At 40.3% G+C, this 25,502-nt stretch overlaps 2 protein-coding genes across 2 annotated transcripts in view; one reads left to right on the top strand and one right to left on the bottom strand.

Annotated features, from left to right (window-relative positions):
• ZNF106 (zinc finger protein 106) overlaps positions 1–25,502 on the bottom strand; it is a 71,024-nt gene that overhangs the window by 44,802 nt on the left and 720 nt on the right. The gene's annotated exons all lie outside the window — the stretch shown is intronic.
• Positions 7,147–8,243, top strand: LOC116867406 (heterogeneous nuclear ribonucleoprotein A1-like). The gene is given in 3 exon segments (XM_032857047.1): positions 7,147–7,347; positions 7,349–7,775; positions 7,917–8,243. Coding segments are annotated over 3 exon segments (849 nt in total). The 3' UTR covers positions 8,138–8,243.

Here is a 25,502-nt window from a genome sequence, read left to right as displayed (position 1 = left end):
TTTTTTTTTTTGCTGCACAAAGCTTTATTGTTTCCATTTGGTCTGTGGCTTGGGAGAGAGCTCCAGGGTTGTTAAAAAAGAGCTGCCTGGTGGCTGCAGGAGGAGGCTTGGGAAGAAGACCCGACACCAGGGAGATACCAAGGGGTCCCTCAGAGGCTACTGGGCTCAAGAGGCTCTTAGGCATGCTTGAGGGTGAGCCTTTGGAAGAGATACTTGCCCAGCCCAGCCCAGCCCAGCCCAGCCCAGCTTAGGGGCCAGTCAACCTGCAGAGATTAGTCGATGGTTGGCCATCTTCTAGGTGGGTTTCACCTGCTCGTCGAGGAAATGGCTAAGAAGTCACAGAGATTAGGGTCTACGTGGGCAAAACCCAAGGCATGCACATACAAAAGGGCCTTGTTCAGGTTCTTCTCCAGGACCACAGTGCTGCCACAGTGTCCAAGGCTTCACCCCACTCCTCTAGGGACAGCTTCTACATGTCCTTTCAGAGGGCACAGCTGCCCCCGTTCTGCATTGTCAGGAGATACTGGGCACCCTCACACTTCTCAGTCAACTGCAGAAGTGACAGCGTCACAACATCATGGTCAAAATACAAGCCCAGAGGGAAGGAGGTGTAGGAAGCCTGCAGATACAGGTGGACTGGATGGTTGACAGCAGCCCCCACCTCGGTGGAATAATTCTGAAGAACTGGGAGCTCAGGTTTGATTGGCAATAAGGAGCTGAGCTCAAAAAACAGTGTTGGCTGGTCTTAGAGGCAGGGGACAGCTTAGAAGATGGTTCTGAAGGCTGCGATTGGAAAAAAGGTTGGAGGGGTAGGAGACTGGAAGAAGGGGTGTCCCTGGGTGTTTCATCCAAATACTGTTGAAGCAACAGAGAGATTCATGGGACCACTGGGCATGCTTCCTACTTTTTTTTAAGATTTTATTTATTTATTTGACAGACAGAGATCACAAGTAGGCAGAGAGGCAGGCAGAGATAGAGGGGTTAGCAGGCTCACCGCCAAGCAGAGAGCCCAATGTGGGGCTCGATCCCAGGACCCTGGGATCATGACCTGAGCTGAAAGCAGAGGCTTTAACCCACTGAGCCACCCAGGTGCCCCTATTTTTTAAATGCTTAATAACACTGCAGTAGACTGTTTCTGTAAATGGCCACAACACTACCTCCCACCCCATGTGTTCTTTTGCAATATGATCTTGTCACCACCACCCATCAAATGGTGTGCTTCATTTTCCCTTCCTGTTTTGACCAATAGAATGTGGCAGGTCTGGGTGGCTCAGTCAGTTGTGCATCCGACACTTGATTTAGGCTCAGATCACAATCTCAGGCTGGTGAGATGGAGGCCTACCTCAGGTCACACTCTGCAGGGAGTCTGCTTAAGGTTCTCCCTCTCCCTCTGCCCCTCCCCATGCTTGCTCTCTCTCAAATAAACAAATCTAAAGGGAAAAAAATGTGGTAGAAGTGACAAAGTAATTTCTGAGATGGGGCCTTAAAAACTCTGTAGATCCTGCTTTTGCACATTTGGAACACTCCCTTTTAGAACCTAGCCACATGCTGTGAGAAGCCCAAGCCATCAGGAGAGGATGAGGGGAAAAGAATAGAGGCCCAGCTGAGCACCCCAACAACAACCAGCACCATCTGAAGCCATGTTGAGTAAGTGAGCCTTGTCGGTATTCCAAGCCCAGCTGCCAATGAGGGTCCCCAAGTGGGAAGACTTAAAGAACCATGCAGATGAGCCATTTTCAACCCACACAGTGTTAAGAAACAATAAAATATTTCTTTAAAATAACCAGTAAATTTGGGGGTGGTTAAATATTAAGAGATACCCTGAAGCAAGCATCTTAGTACCTCATATAGTATAAATTTCTTCTTAACTCTTTATTCTAGTTCCAGGGACTTGGTGTATTTTGTTCACTAGTATAAATCTAGCACTTAAATCACTGTCTGACAATACAGGCACCCCATTAGCATTTGTTGAGCTGGCCCAAATGGAACTATCTTGGGTACCAAATGTGAGACAGAGCTGAGTAAATACTGGGGTTTGGACTAAGATCAAAAGGTTTTCTCCTTTACAATCCTCTAGCACGGGTGCCTGGGTGGCTCAGTGGGTTAAAGCCTCTGCCTTCAGCTCGGGTCATGATCTCAGGGTCCTGGGATCGAGCCCCGCATCGGGCTCTCTGCTCAGCAGGGAGCCTGCTTCCTCCTCTCTCTCTGCCTGCCTCTCTGCCTACTTGTGATCTCTCTCTCTGTCAAATAAATAAATAAAAGTCTTTAAAAAAAAAACAAACAAAAAAAACAATCCTCTAGCACTAGCCTATTTTCCTCTTGCGTCCCTGCAAAGATACCCTACATGAGAATTTTAATTTCACTTCCCAAGCAGCACTTTTCCCTTCTACACACACACCACCAGCCTCTAATGGAGATCTGCTTCCTCTCCTGTTCATTCCTTAGGGGACTTAAAATTGTGAGGTAATGGGGGTGCCTGGGTGGCCCAGTGGGTTAAGCCTCTGTCTTTGGCTTGGGTCATGATCTCAGGGTCCTGGGATCGAGCCCCGCATCCGGCTCTCTGCTCAGTGGGGAGCCTGCTTCCCCCCCACCCCGCTCTGCCTACTTGTGATCTCTCCCTCTGTCAAATAAATAAATAAAAATATTTAAAAAATAAAAAATAAATAAATTTTTAAAAATTGTGAGGTAATGAAGTTATAAACTACCCTAATTTAACCTGTAACTCCTAGACAACATGGTGGCAGAACCAGTGAGGAAGAGCCCTATGGTTTTCCACTTCTCCTGGTCACTCAGCAGTTTCCTTGTTATTGTAACCCACTTCATATCACTCCTGAATTTCTGAAACAATTTTATTCAGTAACAAAGGACAAACACCAAAATAAGATTATAGGGTAAAACTCTGGCCATTCGAGGAAGCTGAATGTCACCTGGATAATACAACAAAGAAACAGACCTTTAGAGATAAATATAGTATTATTCATGCTCCCAGTAGTGCTACTATCACCTAAATCTCAAAATTAACATAAATCACTCTGGTGCTCAGCGTCACTGCATAATTATTCTTTTAATTCCCCTGTATCTTAATGTTTACTTCAACTTTACTGTTTACATGCAATATTTTATTTCATTCAACAAGCATTTCTTGAGTACCAAGCACTGTTCTAAGAGTTGGGGAAACAGTGATAAAGAACATATGTCCAGAAATGTGTTGTTATTTTTTTCTTAAGTTGGTTCCATGCCCACCATGGGGCTTGAACTCATGACCCTGAGATCAAGAGCTGCATGCACCACTGGACTGAGCCAGCCAGGCCCCCCATGTCCAGAAATGTTTGTTTGTTTGTTTGTTTGTTTGTTTTTTTAAGATTTTATTTATTTATTTGACAGAGAGAGATCACAAGTAGGCAGAGAGGCAAGCAGAGAGAGAGAGAAGGAAGCAGGCTCCCTGCTGAGCAGAAAGCCTGATGTGGGACTTAATCCCAGGACCCTGAGATCATGACCTGAGCTGAAGTCAAGAGGCTTAACCCATTGAGCCACCCAGGTGCCCCAGAAGTGTTTTTAAATACTGCTTCATGTTATTAACCACCAAAGCAAAACAGGAACAAAAAAACTTAGAAACAATGAAGTCAATGAAAAAGTCTGACTTTCTGGCATTAGCAACAGCTATTATGGTGTTTTCACATATTTAGTCAACTGAGAACTGAGCTCTAAAATACAAACTGCGGGGCGCCTGGGTGGCTCAGTGGGTTAAGCCTCTGCCTTCAGCTCAGGTCATGATCTCAGGGTCCTAGGATTGAGCCCCTCGTCAGGCTCTCTGCTCAGCAAGGAGCCTGCTTCCCCCTGCCTCTCTGCCTACTTGGGATCTCTCTCTCTCTCTCTCTCAAATAAATAAATAAAATCTTAAAAAAAAAAATACAAACTGTGTTTCTATTTAGTAAAGCCAAAGGCATCAACTCCTAGTAAATAAAGTCATATAAAAATATTCTCTATCAACCTTTGAACCAAAGACTCCCTCTTTTTATTTAGTTTTCCTTTCACAAGCTCTGTTTTTTCTAATCTGCATGAATTAAATAAATTCATTTTCATTTCTGTAAAAAATATAAAAAAATACGACTGCTAGCAAAGCATTTAATCAATAAAGAAGACCTAGTATTTAAGCACTACGTTGATGGGATTCCAGCCAAAGACAAAGGAATTTTAACTTCTACATCCTTAGTCTGAGTTAATACAGGATTTCCATCAAGCTTTCTGAAATACTCAAATAAGCGCACAGCTTTCTAGATGGGAACCACTGCTCTCTTTAAAGGTCTTACTTAACAAGGGGACACCTGGGTGACTCAGTAGGTTAAGTAACTGACTCCTGATTTCCGCTCAGATCATGATCTCAGGGTCTTCTGTCGGGTCTTGCTTGGGATTCTCTCTCTCCCCCTCCCCCTGCTCCTCCTGCACTAGCTTGCTCGCTCACTTGCTCTCTCCCTCTCTCACTCGCTCTCTTAAAAATCACTAAAAATAAAAAATAAAGGTCTCGGGGCGCCTGAGTGGCTCAGTGGGTTAAAGCCTCTGCCTTCAGCTCAGGTCATGATCCCAGAGTCCTGAGATTGAGCCCCATGTTGGGCTTTCTGCTCAGCAGGGGGCCTGTTTCCCCACCCCACCCCACCCCACCCCCGCCTGCCTCTCTGCCTACTTGTTATCTCTGTCTGTCAAATAAATAAAATCTTAAAAAAAAAAAAATAAAGGTCTTAACAATTATTAGAAGCCAAGGAAATAGAAACCACCCAACTCTGTAATCTCGAAGTGCTTGAGAGGTTACAAGTCAAGTAAGTGTAAATAAAAATTCAACTACTGCTGTCCTTACTTCAACGACCTTGCGTTTTCCTCCCATATCACTTAAAAATACCCACTATGGGGGCGCCTGGGTGGTTCAGTGGTTAGAGCCTCTGCCTTCGGCTCAGATCATGATCCCAGGGTCCTGGGATCGAGCCTCTCACATGGGGCTCTGCTCAGCAGGGAGCCTGCCTCCTCCTCCTCTCTCTCTCTGCCTGCCTCTCTGCCTACTTGTGATCTGTCTGTCAAATAAATAAAAATCTTTAAAAAAAAAATACCCACTATGAAATCTTTCAAATTTTCTCCAAACAACTATGAGAAATAGCTGATATTTCTTAGCTATAATAGCCTTAAAAATCCTGTAAGTACCTTTTCTCAACATCCTAATTACTATTTCTGTCAATACAATTACCACGTTGATGGGCAAAACCCCTATTATTAATTCTTTTCCTTTAGATTCTTGTATTTAGTCTTCAAGTCCTAATCGATTTCTATTTTTCATTTTTGCTATCTCTTCTTCAATGGGATAAGCCTTCAAGACCTTACATCCATTCTTCCTTCACCCAACTGCTCCATTCATTAAAGATTTCTGCCTTGACTCCTGCCCCCAATATATAAAGAAGTTCTAAACCCAAGCAGTACAACAGAATCATCCACATAACTTACTAGCAAAAAGAAATACAGTTGTGAAGGCAGAATTATTGCACTGTAATCTCCATTTTTGTACTTGACTATGCTCTCCCCATCCCTATGCAAGGGTAGTCACTCAAAAGTGACTTAAATAGGTCAGAAAGACACACTTCCAAGTAATCACTATCTCATAATACTGTAGCCCACCTCAAATATCAATGTTATATTTTTCCAAATATTGATTATGTAACTCAAGGCTGGAAAACAGTTTAATAGTGTCAGAGAACTTTATGTGAAACATTGTCACATTATCTCATTTTACTGTTCAAACACCCAGGAATACAAGTAAGTGCAGGCTGTCTGATGGTAGGTTATATCTGAGCTTCCCGACCTTACCATAAGGAAGGGATCAGTCTTTTTACAAATCTCTTAAAATTCATTACGGTAAAACAAGTAATGCTTAAGATATTTGAACTGTGACTTAGTTAAAATCAACTCAGACTCTCCAGGACAATGATATACTGTAAAACTGTGAAGAAGAAAAAAAAACCTTAGAGGTGTCTGGCTGGCTCAGTCAGAGGAGCATGCGACTCTTGATCTTGGGGTCATGGGTTCAAGCCCCACATTGGGTGTAGAGGTTACTCAAATAAATAAAAACTTTAAAGAAAAAACAAAGCTTAATTATTGAGTTGAGGTTGGGGGAATGGTACTCAAATTAGAATCCCTTCTCTAAATCCCATAGAGAACTTCCGGTGCCTCCACCTCCACCCCGACAAAAAACTAACAGATTTCTGATGAGCAAGACAGGGCAAGAGAAAGACAGTACTCAGCGACAGAACAAATTTTTGCCACTACCCCTAGGCTGCCCAGAAGGTTATGGAACAAAGATATGTCTAGCACTTCTGGGAGGTCCTCACTTTGGTCAGTGGGCCTCCCGACAAAGTTTCAAGGCTCCCAGCTAAGGAAGGAGTAAGCTGGTAACAGAGGCCAGAAAGTACTTTCTCTCAACTTTCAAAGGCTTATTCTGGGTAGCTGTCGTATTTGCTAGTTCTAAGTTCTGGCTGCCTCCTGTTTCCCCAAGCAAGTGACTGGTGATTTCCTGCATTCAATATCACTGATTGAGCATAAGCTTATCAGCATTTTACTCACTGGCATCCTACTTTTTATATTATCTGCCCTAACACAACACTTACCAAGAGTTCATGTACCAACCACTCTTTTTTAATAAGCACAGGAAGTTAAGGTTGTGACCAGAAAAAGGCATTAAAAGTTGTGCCCCTCAAAATGAAGCTGTTCACACTGTCCACCACCAGGTAAGGGAATGGACAGGGTGGCCCACTGATCCCTTAACTCAGAATTAGAACTACCACCAGGTTCCAATTCTTTACTAAATTCTGGAACTTGGCAAGCATTGTATCTTAAAGAGAGAAGTGACAGAAATAAACTAGGATAACACCAACCCTAATAAGATAGTAAAATACTAGCAAATGTCGTCATCATATAACAGACAAGTTTTAAGCCCAAAGATAGCTTGTATAAACACTTTTTAAAAAGTATAACTTGGTAGCTTGTTGCATTTATTTAACAATTTAAAAAGTTTTTATTCCTGTACTTAATATATCTTTCATTGATATTAAAATTTAAAATTCAAAAAAAAATTTTAATTCCATGACATGAAATTTAAAATTCTGTGGCATGGAGATACGTTCATTACTGCTTTCTGCCCATGGACCCTGCCGAGTCTCCCCTCCCACTAGTGTCGTGTCTAAGTCAGAGTCTCCCAAAAAGCCTGACCAGCTGCAGAAGCTCTTCATCAGAGGGCTGAGCTTTGAAACAACTGATCAGAGTCTGAGCGGCCATTCTGAGCAATGGGGAAAGCTTATAGTCTGTGTAGTTAATCAGAGATCCAAACACCAAGCTCTCCAGAGCCTTTGGGTTTGCCAGGTATGCCACTGTGGAGGAAGTGGATGCAGCCATGAACGCAAGCCCACACAAGGTGGATGGAAGAGTTGTGGAACCAAAGAAGGCTGTCCCAAGAGAAGAGTCTCAAAGACCCAGTGCCCACTTAACTGTGAGAAAGATTTTTGTTGATGGCATTAAAGAAGACACTGAAGAACATCATCTAAGGGATTATTTTGGACTGTATCAGAAAACTGAAGTGACTGAAATCATGGCTCACCAAGGCACTGGCAAAAAGAAGGGCTTTGCTTTTGTAACATTTGATGACCATGATTCTGTAGACAAGACTGTCATTCAAAAATCCCGTGCTGTGAATGGCCCCAACTGTGAACTAAGGAGAGCCCTATCTCAGCAAATGATGGTTAGTGCTTCATTCTAAGAGGCTGAAGTGGTTCTGGAAACTGTGGAGGTGGTTTTGATGGGAATGACAACTTTGGTCGTGGAGGACACTTCAGTGGGCAAGGTGGTTTTGGTGGTGGTAGAGGTGGTGGTGGATACGGTTGCAGTGGGGGATGGCTGTGACAGATTTGGTAATGAAAGCAGCAGCTTCAGAAGTGGTGGAAGTTATAATGATTCTGGCAGTTACAACAATCAATCCTCAAATTCTGGAGGCAAAAGCTCTGGCCCCCATGGTGGTGGAGGTCAGTACTTTGCGAAACCACAAAACCAAGGTGGCTATGGTGGTTTCAGCAGCAGCAGTAGCTACAGCAGTGGCAGGAGGTTTTAATCACTGCCAGGAAACAGAGTTTAGCAGGAGAGAAGAGCCAGAGAAGTGACAGGGAAGCTACAGGTTAAAACAGATTTGTGAACTCAGCTAAGTACAGTGGTGGCAGGGCTTACCTGCTGCAAAGAAGCCATGTTTCAGACAATACTCATGTGTACAGGCAAAAAAAAACTGAGGACTCTAATTGTGACTAATTGTATAACAGGTTATTTTTGTTTCTGTCCTATGGAAAGTGTAAAGCATTCCAACAATGGGTTTTAATGTAGTTTTTGTTTTGTTTTGTTTGGTTTGGTTTGGTTTTAATGTACTTTTTGGTGGTTTGACTGCTAAGTGTAATAGTCTGATCATGATGCTTAATAAATGTGTCTTTAAAAAAAAATTCTAGGGGTGCCTGGGTGGCTCAGTCAGTTGGGTGTCTGGCTCTTGGTTTCAGCTCTGGTCATGATCTTAGGGTTGTGGGATGGAGCCCCATGTAGGGCTCCATGCTCAGCGGGGAATCTGCTTGGGATTCTCTCTCTCCCTCTCCCTCTGCTTCTCCTCCCCCAGGCTTGCTCACATGTGCTCTCTCTGAAACAAATAAATCAATCTTAAAAAATAAAAATAAAAATTCTGTGAATGAATTACAATCACTGCAAGCTAATGAGTGAGTCTAGCTAACTGCTCAATACCTCCTCAAAAAGCTTAGCCATTCTCCATGCATCTTGTTGGTAACAACACATTCAATAATCTTCAACTACTTTATATAAATAGGACTATAATAGCAATCATCTTCATTATTTCTTCCTTTTATAAAATCGTTAATCATTGACTACAATCCTGGTGTAATACAGTAAAGCATTTACTTCAGCATTTTGATATGGATAGCTTCCTAAATGCCTCTGTCATATACTTTAAAAAGTATACTTAAGTCTCTGAGGGCAACCCCTTTTGGTCCCTTCCCTCCTTGGGTGCTTTATACTAACACTTTGCTGTCGCTGAGTAAATCTTGCTTTGCTGCCCACCACCCCGTGTGGTCTACCTTCTCATTCTTCGAAGTGGCGTGACCAAGAACCATGGGCACCAGAGAAAAAGTCCTGAAACACTAATGGGGGCTCATCCAGGATACCCACCATCGTTAAGGACAACTAACCAACAAAGGACATCAAACTCCAAATGGTAGTGGTTCAGATGGAGCCTCACGTGGAAGTCAAACCAAACATCTACAGGGGACCCCCTGATCTGGACAAGAGGAACCCTGACTGCCACCCCATCCAACGTCCCTGTGACCAGCAGGAAGGAGCTAAGATCAGTCTTCTTCCCTAATGGCAGTTAGCGTTACCTCTTCGGTGGGGAGAATGATGACAGGTAACTGGAAGGCACGCAGGCAGGGACAGGTGTCCCTGCCCTAGAGGAAACCACCCTTAAAAGGATTTTATACCACCCTTTCCCATATGATAGAGAGATGACAAAAACCTGACTGGATGACAGGCGCAAGGAGGGTTAATCAGACAGATTAAAACAGCCGGCCAACAAGCCCATAAAAAACCCTAGACTTAGAAACTTGGGTGGCAACCCCTTCAGGTCCCCTCCCTCCTTGGGAGCTTTGTACCATCACTTTGCTATCACTCAATAAATCTTGCTTTGCTGCCCACCAAAACAAGGTTTTAAAAAGTCTCTGAAAATGTCACCATATATTTTATCAGATTTTAGAGAGCAATTTATATGCTGCAAAAGTAGCAGTACTGCAAATTTTGGAATTTGCAAAAAATGCTCATCATCACTCTGTAAATGTTGAAAGTCTAATGTTCACTAAAAGCTCACATGGGGGCGCTGGGGTGGCTCAGTCGCTTAAGTGTCTGACTCTTGGTTTCAACTCAGGCCCTGATCGCATGGGTTGTGGGATGGAGATATGGAGCCATCAAGCCATGGAGTGCAGGTGCTCTCTCTCAAATAAACAAAATTTTTTTTCCTTAAGATTTTGTTTATTTGACAGAGAGAGAGTGAGAGAGCACAAGCAGGGGGAGTGGGAAAGGTAGAGGGAAAAGCAGACTCACTGCAGGGACCCTAGTGCAGGGCTCCATCCTGGGACCTTGAGATCATGACCTGAGTTGAAGGCAGGTGCTTAACTGACTGAGCCACCCAGATGCCCCTCAAACAAATAAATCTTTAAAAAAAATTTTTAATTAAAATAATTAAAACTCTCATGCATACTGTGCATGAGGCAGTGATACAGCCAAACATCTCAGCAGGTAGGTAGTAAAAAAAAAAAAATTAAGGCTTAGACAAAATTTGGTACTATTGAAAAGTTCAGCATTCCAACAGCTTGGAAATTTTCCCAGGGCTCAAATTTACCTTGAAACTGCCAACGTAAAAAGAACAGTCACATAATACACTCCTAAATGGTCTCAGCATCCTCTCTCAAACTATTCTCAGGTAATCCTGTACATTTCTAATCCTTACACTGTAGCAGGAGAAATCTCTTTAATATACAATTCTGCTCATAATATTCCCTTTTGTCCCTGTACTGTAGTTTGGAAAATTTCAAGCACAAAAATGCTGAAAGAATCTCATAGTGAATATCCCACACCCAGTTTCCCATATATCCCTGTATCTACCACCTAGATGCTACCATTAGCAATTGACTATATTTGTTTTATCAGACAGATACCTATCCATCTATCCTTAATCACTTCGTCATAATGTACTATGGTTTGTTAATAGTTTGCCCAGAATTATATGGGGTCTCTGTTCATAGGGCACACTTCTGCAATCTTCTTTTAAATCTGTAATGTCTTTATCAGGTTTTAGTTATTGGAGTTATGCTGGCCTAGTGAAATGAGTTTGGAGGTGACTCCCCTTTGTCTGTTTTCTGTAATTTTATATAAGATTGATGTTATTTTTCCTTTAAATACTTGATAGAATTCATCAATCAAATCATTATGGCCCTGAGTTTTCATTATGAGAAGTTATTTTTAAATTATTCCATTTCTTTAATATAAGCTTCTTCAGATCTTGTTTCAACTTGTGACAGCTTTAGTATACAGCTATTTTCAAGAAACTGTCCAGTTATGTTGCCACATTTTGTGGTATAAGGTTGCCTACAATATCCTCTTATCATTCTGGTAAATCCCTTTCATTCCTGATACTAGTAATTTGTGTTCTGACCAGTGTATCTATGGATTTAGCAACATTATTGATTTTTTCAAAGCACCAACTTCTGACTTTGTAATTTTGTGTATTGTTTGTCTTTCTCTATTTTACTGATTGCTTCTGTTGTCTTCTTTCTTTCCTTCTATATACTTTGGGAGTATCTTGCTCTCTACTAGCTTCATAAGGTAGAACTTTAGGCCACTGTCTTTAAACCTTTCTTTTCTAAAATAGGTATTTAAAATTATAAACTTCCCTCTACACATTCCATTAACTGCATCCTATAAATTTTTAAAGCACTTTAAAAAAAGGAGAGAGAGAGGGGGCGGGGGGGGGGCGGTGAGCAGGAAAGCAAGGGGAGTGGGAGAGGGAAAGCAGGCTTCCTGCCAAGCAGGGAGCCTGACGTGGGGCTCCATCCCAGGACCCTGACATGGGACTCCATCCCAGGACCCTGGGATCATCACCCGAACCAAAGGCAAATGCTTAAAGATTGAGCACCTAAAGCACTTTTTAATAAACTATTTATTCTAGGATAGTTTAAGACTCATAGAAATTGCAAAAATAGTAAAGTACCCTATACCCCACTCCCAGTTTCCCGTATTATTTACATCTTGCATTAGTAAAATAGCCTGTCATAATTAAAAAATGGATATTGATAGATTATTATTAATTGAAGTCCTTATTTTATTTCCTCATTTTTTACCAAGTATCCTTTTTCTCTTCCAGGATATCACATTACATTTGGTTGTGATGTATCCTCAGCTAGGATCCTCTTAGCTATGACCGTTATCTCACAAATTCTGATTCTATTTTCATCATCCAGTTCAAATTACTTTCTCTCTTGTGATTTCTTCATTCATACGTAGGTTTAGAAGTTTCAGGACTTTTCAAGTATGTGTGGTTATTTTAGACATCTTGATTTCTACTTTAATCCCATCTCGACCAAAGAACATATTCTGCATTATTTCAATCCTTTCAAATTTATTAGGACTTGATTCATGGCCCAGCATTTGGTCTGTAAGTATACTTGGGAAAAGAAGTATATTCTGTGGTAGTCAGGTGGAGATCTATACTTACTTTTTTGTTTGTTTAGTTGTCTATCAGTTGTTGAGAAGTATCAGTTGTTGAGAAGAGTGCCAAAATCTCTGATTGTTGTCTATTTCTTTTTTTAATTTTATCTATTTTTGCTTGATGTATTTGAACCTCTGTATTACACACACATGTTTATGATTAGGTCATGAATTGACCTTTTTATCATTACGAACAACTCCCTTAACTCAAGCAACACACTTTACCTTGAACTCTACTTTATCTGATATGAATATAGCCACTCCAGCCTTCTTATGCTTACTGATGAAAACATGTATCTTTTTCCATGCATTTACTTTTTAAGATTTTATTTATTTATTTGACAGAGATCACAAGTAGGCAGAGAAGCAGGCAGAGAGAGAGGAGGAAGTAGGCTCCCCGCTGAGCAGAAAGCCCGATGGGGGGCTCAATCCCAGGACCCTGAGATCATGACCTGAGCCGAAGGCAGAGGATTTAACCCACTGAGCCACCCAGGCGCCCCCTCCATGCATTTACTTTTATCCAATCTGTCTGTATGCAGACATTACTGGATAATATTATCTCTGATTCAGAGAATCTATTCCAGATAACCTAATCAGAGAATCTGAATCAGACTACCTATTCCATTAAACTAAATGAAATTGATGGTTGGATTAGGCCTACCATTATTTCTGTTCAGCTCTACCTCTATCCTCTTTTGGATTATTTACTTTTTCTACTAGCTTTTTAGCAACACTTCATCACATTTTTTCCTTACTGAGTGCTCAAAGAATTACAAACTACATCCTTCTCATTTTACATTTAGTAATTTGCCTCTTCACATAATATATACAAATCTTGCTCCCATACAGGTTCATTTACCCCCATCTCCCATTCTATGCTTTACAGTATAGGTTTTATTTATTTTTTTTAAAGTTTATTTATTTATTTGACAAAGAGAGATCACAAGCAGGCAGAGAGGCAGGCAGAGAGAGGGGACAGCATGCTCCCTGCTGAGCAGAGAGCCCAATTCCGGGCTCGATCCCAGAACCCTGAGATCATGACCTGAGCAAAGGCAGAGGCTTAACCCACTGAGTCACCCAGGTGCCCCTACCGTATAGATTTTTATATCTACATTATGTGATAATCTCCGCAAGATGTTTCTTTAAAATTATTTGAACAGTTGTATATGTTGTTTTAAGAAAAAAAGGGAAAGATTAATATCTATCCACCTATTTACCATTTCTGATATTCTTCATTTCCTTAGGATTCAAGTTTCCACCAGGTATCATTTCCCTTCAGACTGAAGAACTTCAGCATTTCTTGTAGTGCAAGCCTGCTAGCTATGAATTCTCTTGGCTTTCTTTTATCTGATATTTCACTTTCGTTCTTGAAGGCTATACTACTGAATCTGGAATTCTGGACTGTCAAATTTTTCTTTCAGCATTTTAATGATTTTCTTTTTTTTAAACTTTTAATATGATTTTATTTTAATGACTCTAAAGTTGGATTTTAATAGCCACTTGAAGTTGTGGTTACCATGTTTCACAGAACAACTGTTGGAATCCTGATTTTCAAGACTCCAAGGGGTTAGGAATCATATCTAATAAATGTTTGTGTCATCACAGTTCTCCACCCAGTGTATAACATATCTATTATGGTCAAATTCAACTACATGAGGAGGCTCTTGTGATTTAGGCAAGATGAGAGTCTGCACTATGATAATCACAGTCAAGAGGGATAGAGGAGACATATTTGAGAGCTTGTTATCATTACCATTATCATAGATAGTTAGCAGGTACTAAATACTATATGCTAGGCAACTGCTTTAAATGATCTAGCTTGTGAAGCATAAGGAATAACATGGAGGACATTCGGAGAAAGAAAGGAAAAGTGAATTGGGGCAAATAGGAGAGGGAGATGAAGTATGAGAGACTGTGGACTCTGAGAAAAAAATTGAGGGTTTTGGAGGGGAGAAGGGTAGGCGATGAGTGAGCTTGGTGGTGGGTATTAAGAAGGGCACGTACTGCATGGAGCACTGGGTGTGGTGCACAATGAATCTTGGAACACTGAAAAAATAGAATTAAAAATATGCTCTAGCTGGATTAATTCATTTGATCCTCACAACAATCTTATGAAGTATTATTATTATCACACATTTTTCAGCTGAGGGCATTGAGACACAGAAAGTTTAAGTGAGTAGTAAGTTACAGAGCCAGGATATAAGCCAGGAAAAGCTGGCTTTAGAATCCAATCTCTTTATCACTGCTCTGTACTTTACAGAAGGTAACATTTATGGGACTTGGTATTGGGTTAAATGTGGGGACTAGGAGCAGTCAAAGATGACTTATGAATTTCTTGGTCAGGGAACTCTGGGTATACAGTAGGACATTCATGCAAATAGGGAACAGTGGGGCAAAGGAACAGATATACAGGGAGCAATATTTAAGATTTTAGTTTGATTCATGGCAGGGTTATGCTGCATGTGGGACATCTGGAAGATATCTAGTAGATGGTTGGCCACATGGGTTTGGAGCTACCTTGTCACCCGATTACTACTTCTTTAGACTCAGATGTCATTGGCTCTGGGAGACTCACTCTCACCTCTGAGACTAGGAAATTTTTGTTTTGTTTTGTTTTTGTTTTCATTTTTTTTTTAATTTTCAGCATAACAGTATTCATTGTTTTTGTACCACACCCAGTGCTCCAGGCAGTCCATGCCCTCTCCAATACCCACCACCTGGTTCCCCCAACCTCCCACCCGCCGACCTCTTCAAACCCTTCAGATTGTTTTTCAGAGTCCACAGTCTCCCATTGTTCACCTCCCCTTCCAATTTCCCCAAAATGCCTTATCCTAACTCCCCATGCCCTCCATGCTATTCGTTATGCTCCACAAATAAGTGAAACCATATAATTAACCCTCTTTGCTTGACTTATTTCACTCAGCATAATCTCTTCCAGTCCCGTCCATGTTGCTACAAAAGTTGGGTATTCATCCTTTCTGATGGAGGCATAATACTCCATAGTGTATATGGACGACATCTTCCTTATCCATTCGTCCGTTGAAGGGCATCTTGATTCTTTCCACAGTTTGGCAACCGTGGCCATTGCTGCTATAAACATTGGGGTACAGATGGCCCTTCTTTTCACTACATCTGTATCTTTGGGGTAAACACCCAGTAGTGCAATTGCAGGGTCATAGGGAAGTTCTATTTTTAATGTCTTGAGGAATCTCCACACTGTTCAAAGAGGTTGCACCAACTTGCTAAGAATCTCAACAAGATCCTAGCAAACAGGATCCAACAGCACATTAAAAATATTATCCACCATGACCAGGTGGGATTCATTCCTGGGCTACAAGGATGGTTCAACATTCGCAAATCAATCAATGTGATAGAACAAATTAATAAGAAAAGAGAGAAGAACCACATGGTCCTCTCAATTGATGCAGAAAAAGCATTTGACAAAATCCAGCATCCATTCCTGATTAAAACGCTTCAAAGTATAGGGATAGAGGGAACATTCCTGAACTTCATCAAATCTATCTATGAAAAACCCACAGCAAATATCATCCTCAATGGGAAAAAGCTTGCAGCCTTCCCGCTGAGATCAGGAACACGACAAGGATGCCCACTCTCACCACTCTTGTTCTACATAGTATTAGAAGTCCTAGCAACAGCAATCAGACAACAAAGAGAAATAAAAGGTATCCAAATTGGCAATGAAGAAATCAAACTCTCTCTCTCTTCGCAGATGACATGATTCTTTATATGGAAAACCCAAAAGACTCCACCCCCAAACTCCTAGAACTCATACAGCAATTCAGTAACGTGGCAGGATACAAAGTCAATGTACAGAAATCAGTGGCTTTCTTATACACTAACAATGAAAATACAGAAAGGGAAATTAGAGAATCGATTCCATTTACTATAGCACCAAGAACAATAAGATACCTGGGAATAAACCTAACCAAAGAGGTAAAGGATCTGTACTCGAGGAACTACAGAACACTCATGAAAGAAATTGAAGAAGACACAAAAAGATGGAAGACCATTCCATGCTCTTGGATCGGAAGAATAAACATTGTTAAAATGTCTATACTGCCTAGAGCAATCTACACTTTTAATGCCATTCCAATCACAATTCCACCGGTATTCTTCAAAGAGCTGGAGCAAATAATCCAAAAATTTGCATGGAACCAGAAGAGACCCTGAATCGCTAAGCAAATGTTGAAAAACAAAAAAACTGGAGGCATCACGTTACCTGATTTCAAGCTTTACTACAAAGCTTTACTACAAAGCTGTGATCACCAAGACAGCATGGTACTGGCATAAAAACAGACACATAGACCAGTGGAGCAGAGTAGAGAGCCCAGATATGGACCCTCAACTCTATGGTCAGTTAATTTTCGACAAAACAGGAAAAAATATACAGTGGAAAAAAGACAGTCTCTTCAATAAATGGTGCTGGGAAAACTGGGTAGCTATATGTAGAAGAATGAAACTCGACCATTCTCTTACACCGTACACAAAGATAAACTCAAAATGGATAAAAGACCTCAACGTGAGACAGGAATCCATCAGAATCCTAGAGGAGAACATAGGCAGTAATCTCTTCGATATCAGCCACAGCAACTTCTTTCAAGATATGTCTCCAAAGGCAAAGGAAACAAAAGCCAAAATAATGATTTTCTATTCTCTCTGGCCTTTATGATTACCCTGCTGTATGCAACATGGCTTCTTCTGGATTTTTCCTTTGTTTTTTGGCTTTCAACAGTTTGATTATGAAGTACCCAGTCATGGGTTTCTTCAGTTTTAAACCTGTGGTTTGCATGGTTTTGTCTTTATCTTTAAAGGGATTTGCTGAGGTTACTGAGTCTGTCAATTTATGCCTTTCACTAAATTTGGGAAATTTTCAGCCATTATATTTGCAAGTATTCTTTCTTTCTCATTATTTCACCTCTCCTTCTGGGACTTTAATTACTTTATGTTGAATTTTTTGATACTGCCTCCAGGTCCTTGAGAATATGCTACTCCTTTTCCCCCTTTTACACTTCTCCTGCTCTTCATACTGAGTAATTTCTACTGATCTTTAATTTCACGGATTCTTTCCTCAGTCATCTCTATTCTGCTTTTAGCCCATCCACTTTATTTCCAGTATCATATTTTTCAACTTTAGAATATCCACTTGATTATTTAATATTCACTCTCTGTAAACATATTTTCCTATGCATCACTTTCCTTTTCTTTATTAGTAATAATTATAAAAGTTTCAAAATACTTTCCTACTAATTCCAACATTTGAGTATCTTCAGGTCAGTCTCTGTAGATTGTCTTTTAACTTGAAGTTACATTTCCCTGATCCTTTGTATATAAGTAATTTTGGAATATATGCTGCATGTTGTAAATGTTATGTTGTGGAGGCTCTGGATTTCTTTATATTCCTCTGAAGAGTGTTTTTACTTTATTTTTGTTTTAGTAGGTATCTAAATTGGTTGACTCAAACTGCAAACTCTGTGTCTTAAGTAGATGAAATCTCAATTTAGTTCTTTTATCCTTAGCTGATCTTCTTGGAATCTGCTCTGTACGTGCACAGTTCAACAGTCTGCCAAGATTTGGGTAGAGTTCATTCACAGAGTTTGTTGCTTCTCTGTGTTCCAGGTTTCTCCTCTCACTTCCCAACAGCTATCTCTGCCTTGAGCCTTAACTTTTGTTAAGGCCAAAAACACTGCAAGTTTATTTCAGAATTTTAACCATCCTACCTGGCACAAATTGGGGCCATGAAAATAGGAAATCATGCCCATGTTCTCTTCCTCAAGTGTTAATTCCCTTCCAGAATATGCTTGCTCTGGGTAACCCCAGTGATTTTAGTTGTATTACGTACTTCTGATCTAATAACTGTTATCTGCAGGAGGGTCTACCAGAAGGAGCTTACTAAGTCATGACCAGAACTGGACTCCTATGCTTGCACTTTGGAAAGCCTTCAGTCTGACTAAATGGCTCCAGGCAATATTCAAGCAGGTGGGGCTGATCAAAAAAAACTTACCTCTCGATCCTATGATGGAGTAGGAGGCCCTAGGTTTAGTAACAAAGTTGGCTAGGGTCTAGGGTGATTCTTAAATGGCAGTTATCCTTCACGAAATGACTCAGCATTCAAGTCTACTTCAATTTCACCTCTACCTAAACATAGTTCTATGATTCCCTCAACCATACACTGAAAAAAACAAGCCCACACACTCATGTTTTATGCCTCATCCCCTGACTTTTAAAAACCCTTCATTACGTTCAATTATTTAAGATAAAAATCAAAATACTTTTAAAAGCCCACCTGATATCACCCTTGCTAATAAGTACTAGGTTTGAGCTACGTTCCCCCTAGATCTCCATACACCAGACGAAATGGTATTTCCAGTTCTTTCCATCTACCATGTTCCCTCCCTTTTCATATGTTTGCCCCTCTCCCTGGAATGTTTTTATTCCTTTCCATCTTATTAACTACTCATACTTCAAATCTCAGTCTAAATGTTAATTGCCTGGGGAAGCGCTCTCTGATCTCTCAGATTAGGCCATATTCCCTCGTATACTCTTCTTTCCTAAAATCCTGTACTTTATTCATACCACTTGTCACAAGTGTGACTATTTCTGAGGCAGGGAGTAGAGCAGCAGTTCTCAACCGTATCAGACCCAATACCCTTCTTTTTTCTAAAACATTATGGGAATTTTCATTCTTACATGAATATGAAGGATTAATATAATACTCTCCACTGTGCTCATCAACCAGCCTCCCCAATTGTCACCACACAATTTTTCTTTCAAGATATATATATACCTTTTTTTAATCATAAATATTTTGTAGTAACTCCCATTCTTAAGGAAATGAAATTCAGAGTGCCTGGGCGGCTCAGATGGTCAAGTGTCTGCCTTCGCTCAGGTCATGATCCCAGGATCTTGAGACTGAGTCACACATTTGGCTCCCTATTCGGGGGAAGTCTGCTTCTCCCTCTCTCCCTCCCCCCAGCCACAGTGTGTACTCTCTCACACACGTGCATGCTCTCAAATAAAAATCTTTAAAAACAAGAAATGAAATTCAGAGCTACTATAATTTACTTACACAAGTAAAATTTAAAATATCCATATAATGTGCTAACTATTACAAAAAAGTAGTTTGTCATAAAATAATATGTATTTCAACATGTAAATGCTTGGACATGACTAGATTAGATGATGTAAGACTATGAATGTGACAACTACAAATACAGACTGATGTAGACATGCTATATTGTTGATGCAAATACCAGGAATAGCAATGCTGTGATATGATTTTCGAAAATAGGGGCCAACTCTTTGTAAACTTTCTAAAATAAAGAAAGCACAATCACTTGATTTACACAGTAACTATGCTTTAGGCAAAAACAAACAAAAAAAAATGGAGTTTATGTGTAAAACAAATTGGATCTAGGCCATACGATCATAACCAGATTTTTCACCTACATGAACATCTTCTGAAACATTTGAAAGTGATGCAAAATGTGTAATAATTTTTATCATATAGGTTAGGGATGTCCTTTACATTGCAGATGTCCAACATCCCCGATCTCCATCCACTAAAGTCAGTGTCATCTTCTCAATGATTCTGAAACCAAAAAAACTCCCCCCAAAATTTCCAAACCTCCTCAGCAGATGATCTCAAACTCATTAAAAAACACTGCATTAGGATACAGGAAGACAGTAAGATCTCTACAGCCAGACTGCTTGTGCTTGAAACCTGGTTCTATCACTTACTAGTTCTGTGCGATCTTGACCAAGTAATTTAATCTTTCTGTGCATTCATGAAATAAAAATATTATTAGTATCAATGTCATAGAGTTGTTATGAGAAATAAATTTAAAAATCCACATAAAGTGTTTGGCACTAAATCTTTGCTAGAGTCATAAATATAATGATTTGCTTAATGACTGCCTCTCCCAATAGAGGATAAGCTCCTTGACAGCTAGCAGAAATGCCTGTTTTGTTCATCATTTTATTCCTATGACTTGCCATACCATCTGGTATAGAATAAGTACTCAATACTGTTGAATGAATGAACACAAGTTAGCAAAGACATTTGGAATATAAACAATAAAAACTGGAGTATAACCCTCAATAGTATTATTTTAGGTTATGCTACTAAGATACTTCTATATAAGAAGGTCAAAATTCATCCTAGTGGCATATACATAAACACGCAGAGTATCTATAATGGGATACCCAAGGAACCGTAACAGTTATTGCCTCTGGGGAAAAAAGGGAGGGTGTGCAGACTTTCATTAGAGACTCTTTTGTACTTTTCAAAAAATTAAACAATAATACACATATAGTTTTAATTTTTTAAAATTTTCTTTTGCTCATAATATTTTTTTTAAACATCGAAGACTTAAGGCACAAGAACCAAAACTGCATAATGCTTCCACATATAGAACTTTTTTTGGAACTCCAGAAAACATCAAGAGTTTTGACTTGCACACATACTTTGAACTTTCAAAATGGCTCATTATAGACTATCACATTACAGAGATCTAAACCATTTACTGATATTCCAAAATGTCTAATATCATTAGATACTGATTACCTGTCCAAAAAGATAGAAGGGATCAGTAACATAACGAAGTGGAAGTAATAACAATTTTACATTTATATACCAGTTTATAAAATATGGTGGAAAAGTATGACCTTGGAAGTAGATTATACCACTTGGAAGTAGTATAAAATGAGATACTACCACCTACTTATCAGGGAATCAGTTTAAATAAGCAGCAGCCTGGGGCACCTGGGTGGCTCAGTGAGTTAAGGGTCTGCCTTCAGTTCAGGTCCTGGGATCTAGCCCCATGACGGGCCCCCTGCTCAGTGGGGAGCCTGCTTTTCCCTCTCCCTCTGCTGCTCCCCCTGCTTGGACTCTCTTGCTCACACTTTCTCTCTCTCAAATAAATAAAATCTTAAACAAACAAACAAACACACACTCGAGACAAAGAGAATACTTAAAAAAAAAAATGCAGCAGCATGGGGCACCTGAGTGGCCCAGTCTATTATGTGTTCGTTATGCATTCAGGGTTCTGAGATCGAGCCCCATGTAGGGGTCTGCACTGAGCACAGAGGGTGCTTAAGATCCTCTCACTCCCTCTCCCTCTGCCTCTACCTCCCCAACCCCATGCTCTCTCTCTCTCTTAAAAAAAAAAAAAAAAAGGGTACAGCATGAACAGCCTGGGTAGCTCAGTTGGTTAAGCAACTGACTCTTGATTTCAGCTCAGGTCATGATATCAGGGTTGTGGGATGGAGCCCCACCTTGCACTCAGCACAGAGTCTGCTGGAGATTCTCTCCTTCTCCCTCTGCCCCTCCCCTTGCTCATGCTCTAAATAAATACATAAATAAAATCTTTATTTTTTTTAAAAGATTTTATTTATTTGTCAGAGAGAGAGAGAGAGAGCAAGAGGAGGAACACGCAGTGGGAGGAGCAGGCAGAGGGAGAAACAGGCTTCCTACTGAGGAAGGAACCTGATACGGGACTTGATCCCAGGACCCTAGGATCAAGACCTGAGCCAAAGGCAGTCGCCTAACCAAACGAGCCACACAGGCATCCCTAGACAAAATCTTTAAAAAATAAAATAATAAAAAATGAGCAGCAGCTATTTCTTCCAGTAATTTTTTTTTTAAGATTTTATTTATTAGAGAGAAAGAGGGCACAAGCAGGGGAAGAGACAGAAGGAGAGGGAAAAGCAGACTCCCTGCTGAGCCAGGAGCCCAACTTGGGGCTCGATCCCAGGAGTTAGAGATCATGACCTGAGCCAAAGGCAGACGCTTAACCATCTGAGGCACCCAGGCACCCCAAGCTTTGTCTTTTTAAAGGTAATTATTTATATTTTGAATAGGTAACACTAGTTTTAAATCCTAAATATACAAAAGACTTACAGCTGGTTTCCAAGGGGTGAAATACAATTTTACAATGGAGAACTCAGATTTACCATCTCAACCCACTAATCAATCTCAGCACCATTAACAGAAAAACTACACAGCATAGCGTATGATATCATCCCTAAAGTGTTTAACCTGAATCCAATCAAGCATTTACCTGTACCTTCCAGTCTGCAGTAACCAGCTAAGTAAATCACTAGGAATTAGTCAGATAAATCCAGATAATTGACCAGGTCTCTTCAACAAGTCATGACAAAAAAAGAGAAAGGGAGAAAGAAAAGAGGCAACTGTTCTAGATTTTAAAATATTTCAAGAGACATAATAGCCAAATGCAATGCATAGACTTTGATTGGAAATAGGATCAAAAACAGTGGGGGGAAAAAAGGACAATTTGGGGACATTTTTTAAGTTTTTTTTTTTGTAATCTCTATACCCAACATGGGGCTCCAACTCACAATCCCCAAGATCAAGAATTGCATGTTCTGGGGCGCCTGGGTGGCTCAGTGGGTTAAAGCCTCTGCCTTCGGCTCAGGTCATAGTCCCAGGGTCCTGGGATCGAGCCCCACATCGGGCTCTCTGCTCGGCAGGGAGCCTGCTTCCCCCTCTCTCTAGATTTTATTTATTTATTTGACAGACTGAGATCACTGAGATCACAAGTAGGCGGAGAGGCAGGCAGAGAGAGAGGGGGAAGCAGGCTCCCTGCCGAGCAGAGAGCCCGATGTGGGGCTCGATCCCAGGACCCTGGGACTATGACCTGAGCCGAAGGCAGAGGCTTTAACCCACTGAGCCACCCAGGCGCCCCAAACAAATAAAATCTTAAAAAAAAAAAAAAAAAAGAATTGCATGTTCCTCTGAGTCAACCAAGTGCCTCCAATTTGGGGAAATTTTAATAAAGATTGGGTATTACATAATATACAAAAATTAGTTGTTCAGTATGAGTGTGCTACTGGCTTATGCAGGAAAATGTTCTTTTTCTTAGAGACGTGTATTAAAGTGTTTAGAGATTTCAGGAATAAAAGCAAATACAGCAATGTAACAACAGATTTTAAAATGATCAATTTGCACAGATTCATTATAGTATTTTCTCTACTTTTCTGGATATTTTTAAATTTTATTAAAAAAAATTTTTTTTTAAAGATTTTATTTATTTATTTGACAGACAGAGATCACAAGTAGGCAGAGAGGCAGGCAGAGAGAGAGAGAGAGAGAGGAGGAAGCAGGCTCCCTGCAGAGAAGAGAGCCTTATGTGGGGCTCGATCCCAGGACACTGGGATCATGACCTGAGCTGAAGGCAGAGCCTTTAACCCACTGAGCCACCCAGGCGCCCCTATTAAAAAATTTCTTAAAAACATGATGTGGGAAACAAAGGCAGAAGAAAAAATTATTAAATTTCCTTACTATCTACAGCCCATGACTACTATCTACAGTCCTTGAAACAGGCAGAGAGACCTTCCTCTAGGAACTCAGCTGCGTCAATGTTTACACTTTGTTAAAGGCAAAAGGCAATTTTAGCCCACCCCGTAAGTCTACTTTAACATATAAAAATTCCTCTGGAGACTCCATTTTTCTACTCCCCCCATACAAGCTGGCAATCATCCCCCACCCATATACATCTAAAGGGTCTCATAACTGAGTTTTTACTGAAGAGTAACATAAGACTTTTCCTAACAATAGCTAGCCCCCTCAGGATCCTGGAAACCTTGTTTCCAAAATAGCTAGGAAGCTTACCCTAACTCCCTCCCACCTTGAAAGTATATGATGGGCCTCATGACCCTAGGGCAACTCTTTCTACCCACAGGTCCTGTCCTTGTGCTTTAATAAAACCACCTTTTTTTTTGTGCTGGTGTGCAGACACACACACACACACACACACACACACACATCTTAAATACAGAAAATTATTCCCTTCCCATTCCTGTTTTCCAGCCACGTGCACCTCTAGTCACTGTTACCAGTTTCTTAAATATACCTCCAGATATATTCTATACATACATATGCAAATACATAAACTTTATAAAAAACACATACACAAATGGTTGCAGAATATAAAACCTCTTTTGCACTTTTTTTTCACTTGATATATCTTGGTTATTACTCAGTATTAGCACACAGAGGGCTGGTTCGTTCTAACAAATGCAAAATTGATTTAACCAGTCCTCCACTGATGAACACCTAGGAACTCTCATTTCTTGATAGTCTCTTTCAGATAAGATTCTAAGAGGAAAGAAAAACCCACTGACTGTAAAGTTTCAATTAGAGATTTAGCATGGTTAGTGTGCAACTGGAGTATTCCTATGCAACTTGTCTGTCTACATGTTCTTATTCAATGGATACACATATTAATCCTAAACTTCCCACTAAAATATTCAAATTACGTATTACACAATATGTATATTTCTCACAGAGCCATTCCTGGTCCCAGAACAAAATCAGCTAGCATCTACCATTATTCCTTGCTTTCTTTGTACGGGAACCTCTTCTACAGTACATTACATGTGCTGTGCTCCAACCCAGATAAAAAATTACCATTTGCAGTTCTTCCTTTTTAAATATCATCCTTTTAACCAAAGTAATTGGTTCTGAAATAACTTGATCAGATTCCAACACACCCTCTTACCACCTTCCAAGCCACGTTGAAGTTCTCTTCTGAAGTTCTAGTATCTTTAAAGGTGCCTACCATTTTCTAGACTCAAGAGTTAACTCTAGAAACTAAAACTGTAATGTACTTGCTTCTCAAAAATGCTTAGGATACTTAACTTGGTGTAACAGGAAAATGATGAGCCTTGGCATATGAGAATTTCACCACTTACTTTCGCTAGGTTAGCTTGAGCAAATTACCATCAAACTTTTAGTGACCTAATCTGAAATATGCTTCAAAAAGCCACTTTCCATTACAGTATCTCATCAATTTTTGTGACAAACCTGAGTGTATCTGGCACTTATGCAGTAGGTGCTAAATACATCCTAACTGAAGCTAAGTACTATCTTCCATTGTTTCATTCACAACCGAACTGGAGAACAGGGATTTAGACAAATTTTAAGATTTCCCATGGGGTTTAGAATAGTACTGGGCTCTTAGTGTTTAAAAAAAAAGTTATTTCGGCTTGAGTAAATTCGATATAAACCATTATGGTGGATAAAGCACCTATCTGTCAGGTAAGAGAACTTCCCTTAACTAGAATGGCAGTGCCAAGTTTCTAAAAGCCATGGAAATCTCAAACTTCCCAATAAAATGGCTTACTCTAACTCT

This window comes from Lontra canadensis, unplaced genomic scaffold (genome assembly GCF_010015895.1).
Source record: "Lontra canadensis isolate GAN:19392208 unplaced genomic scaffold, GSC_riverotter_1.0 scaffold12, whole genome shotgun sequence".
NCBI classification, from domain to species: domain Eukaryota; kingdom Metazoa; phylum Chordata; class Mammalia; order Carnivora; family Mustelidae; genus Lontra; species Lontra canadensis.
This window is presented reverse-complemented; position numbering and strand designations above follow the sequence as displayed.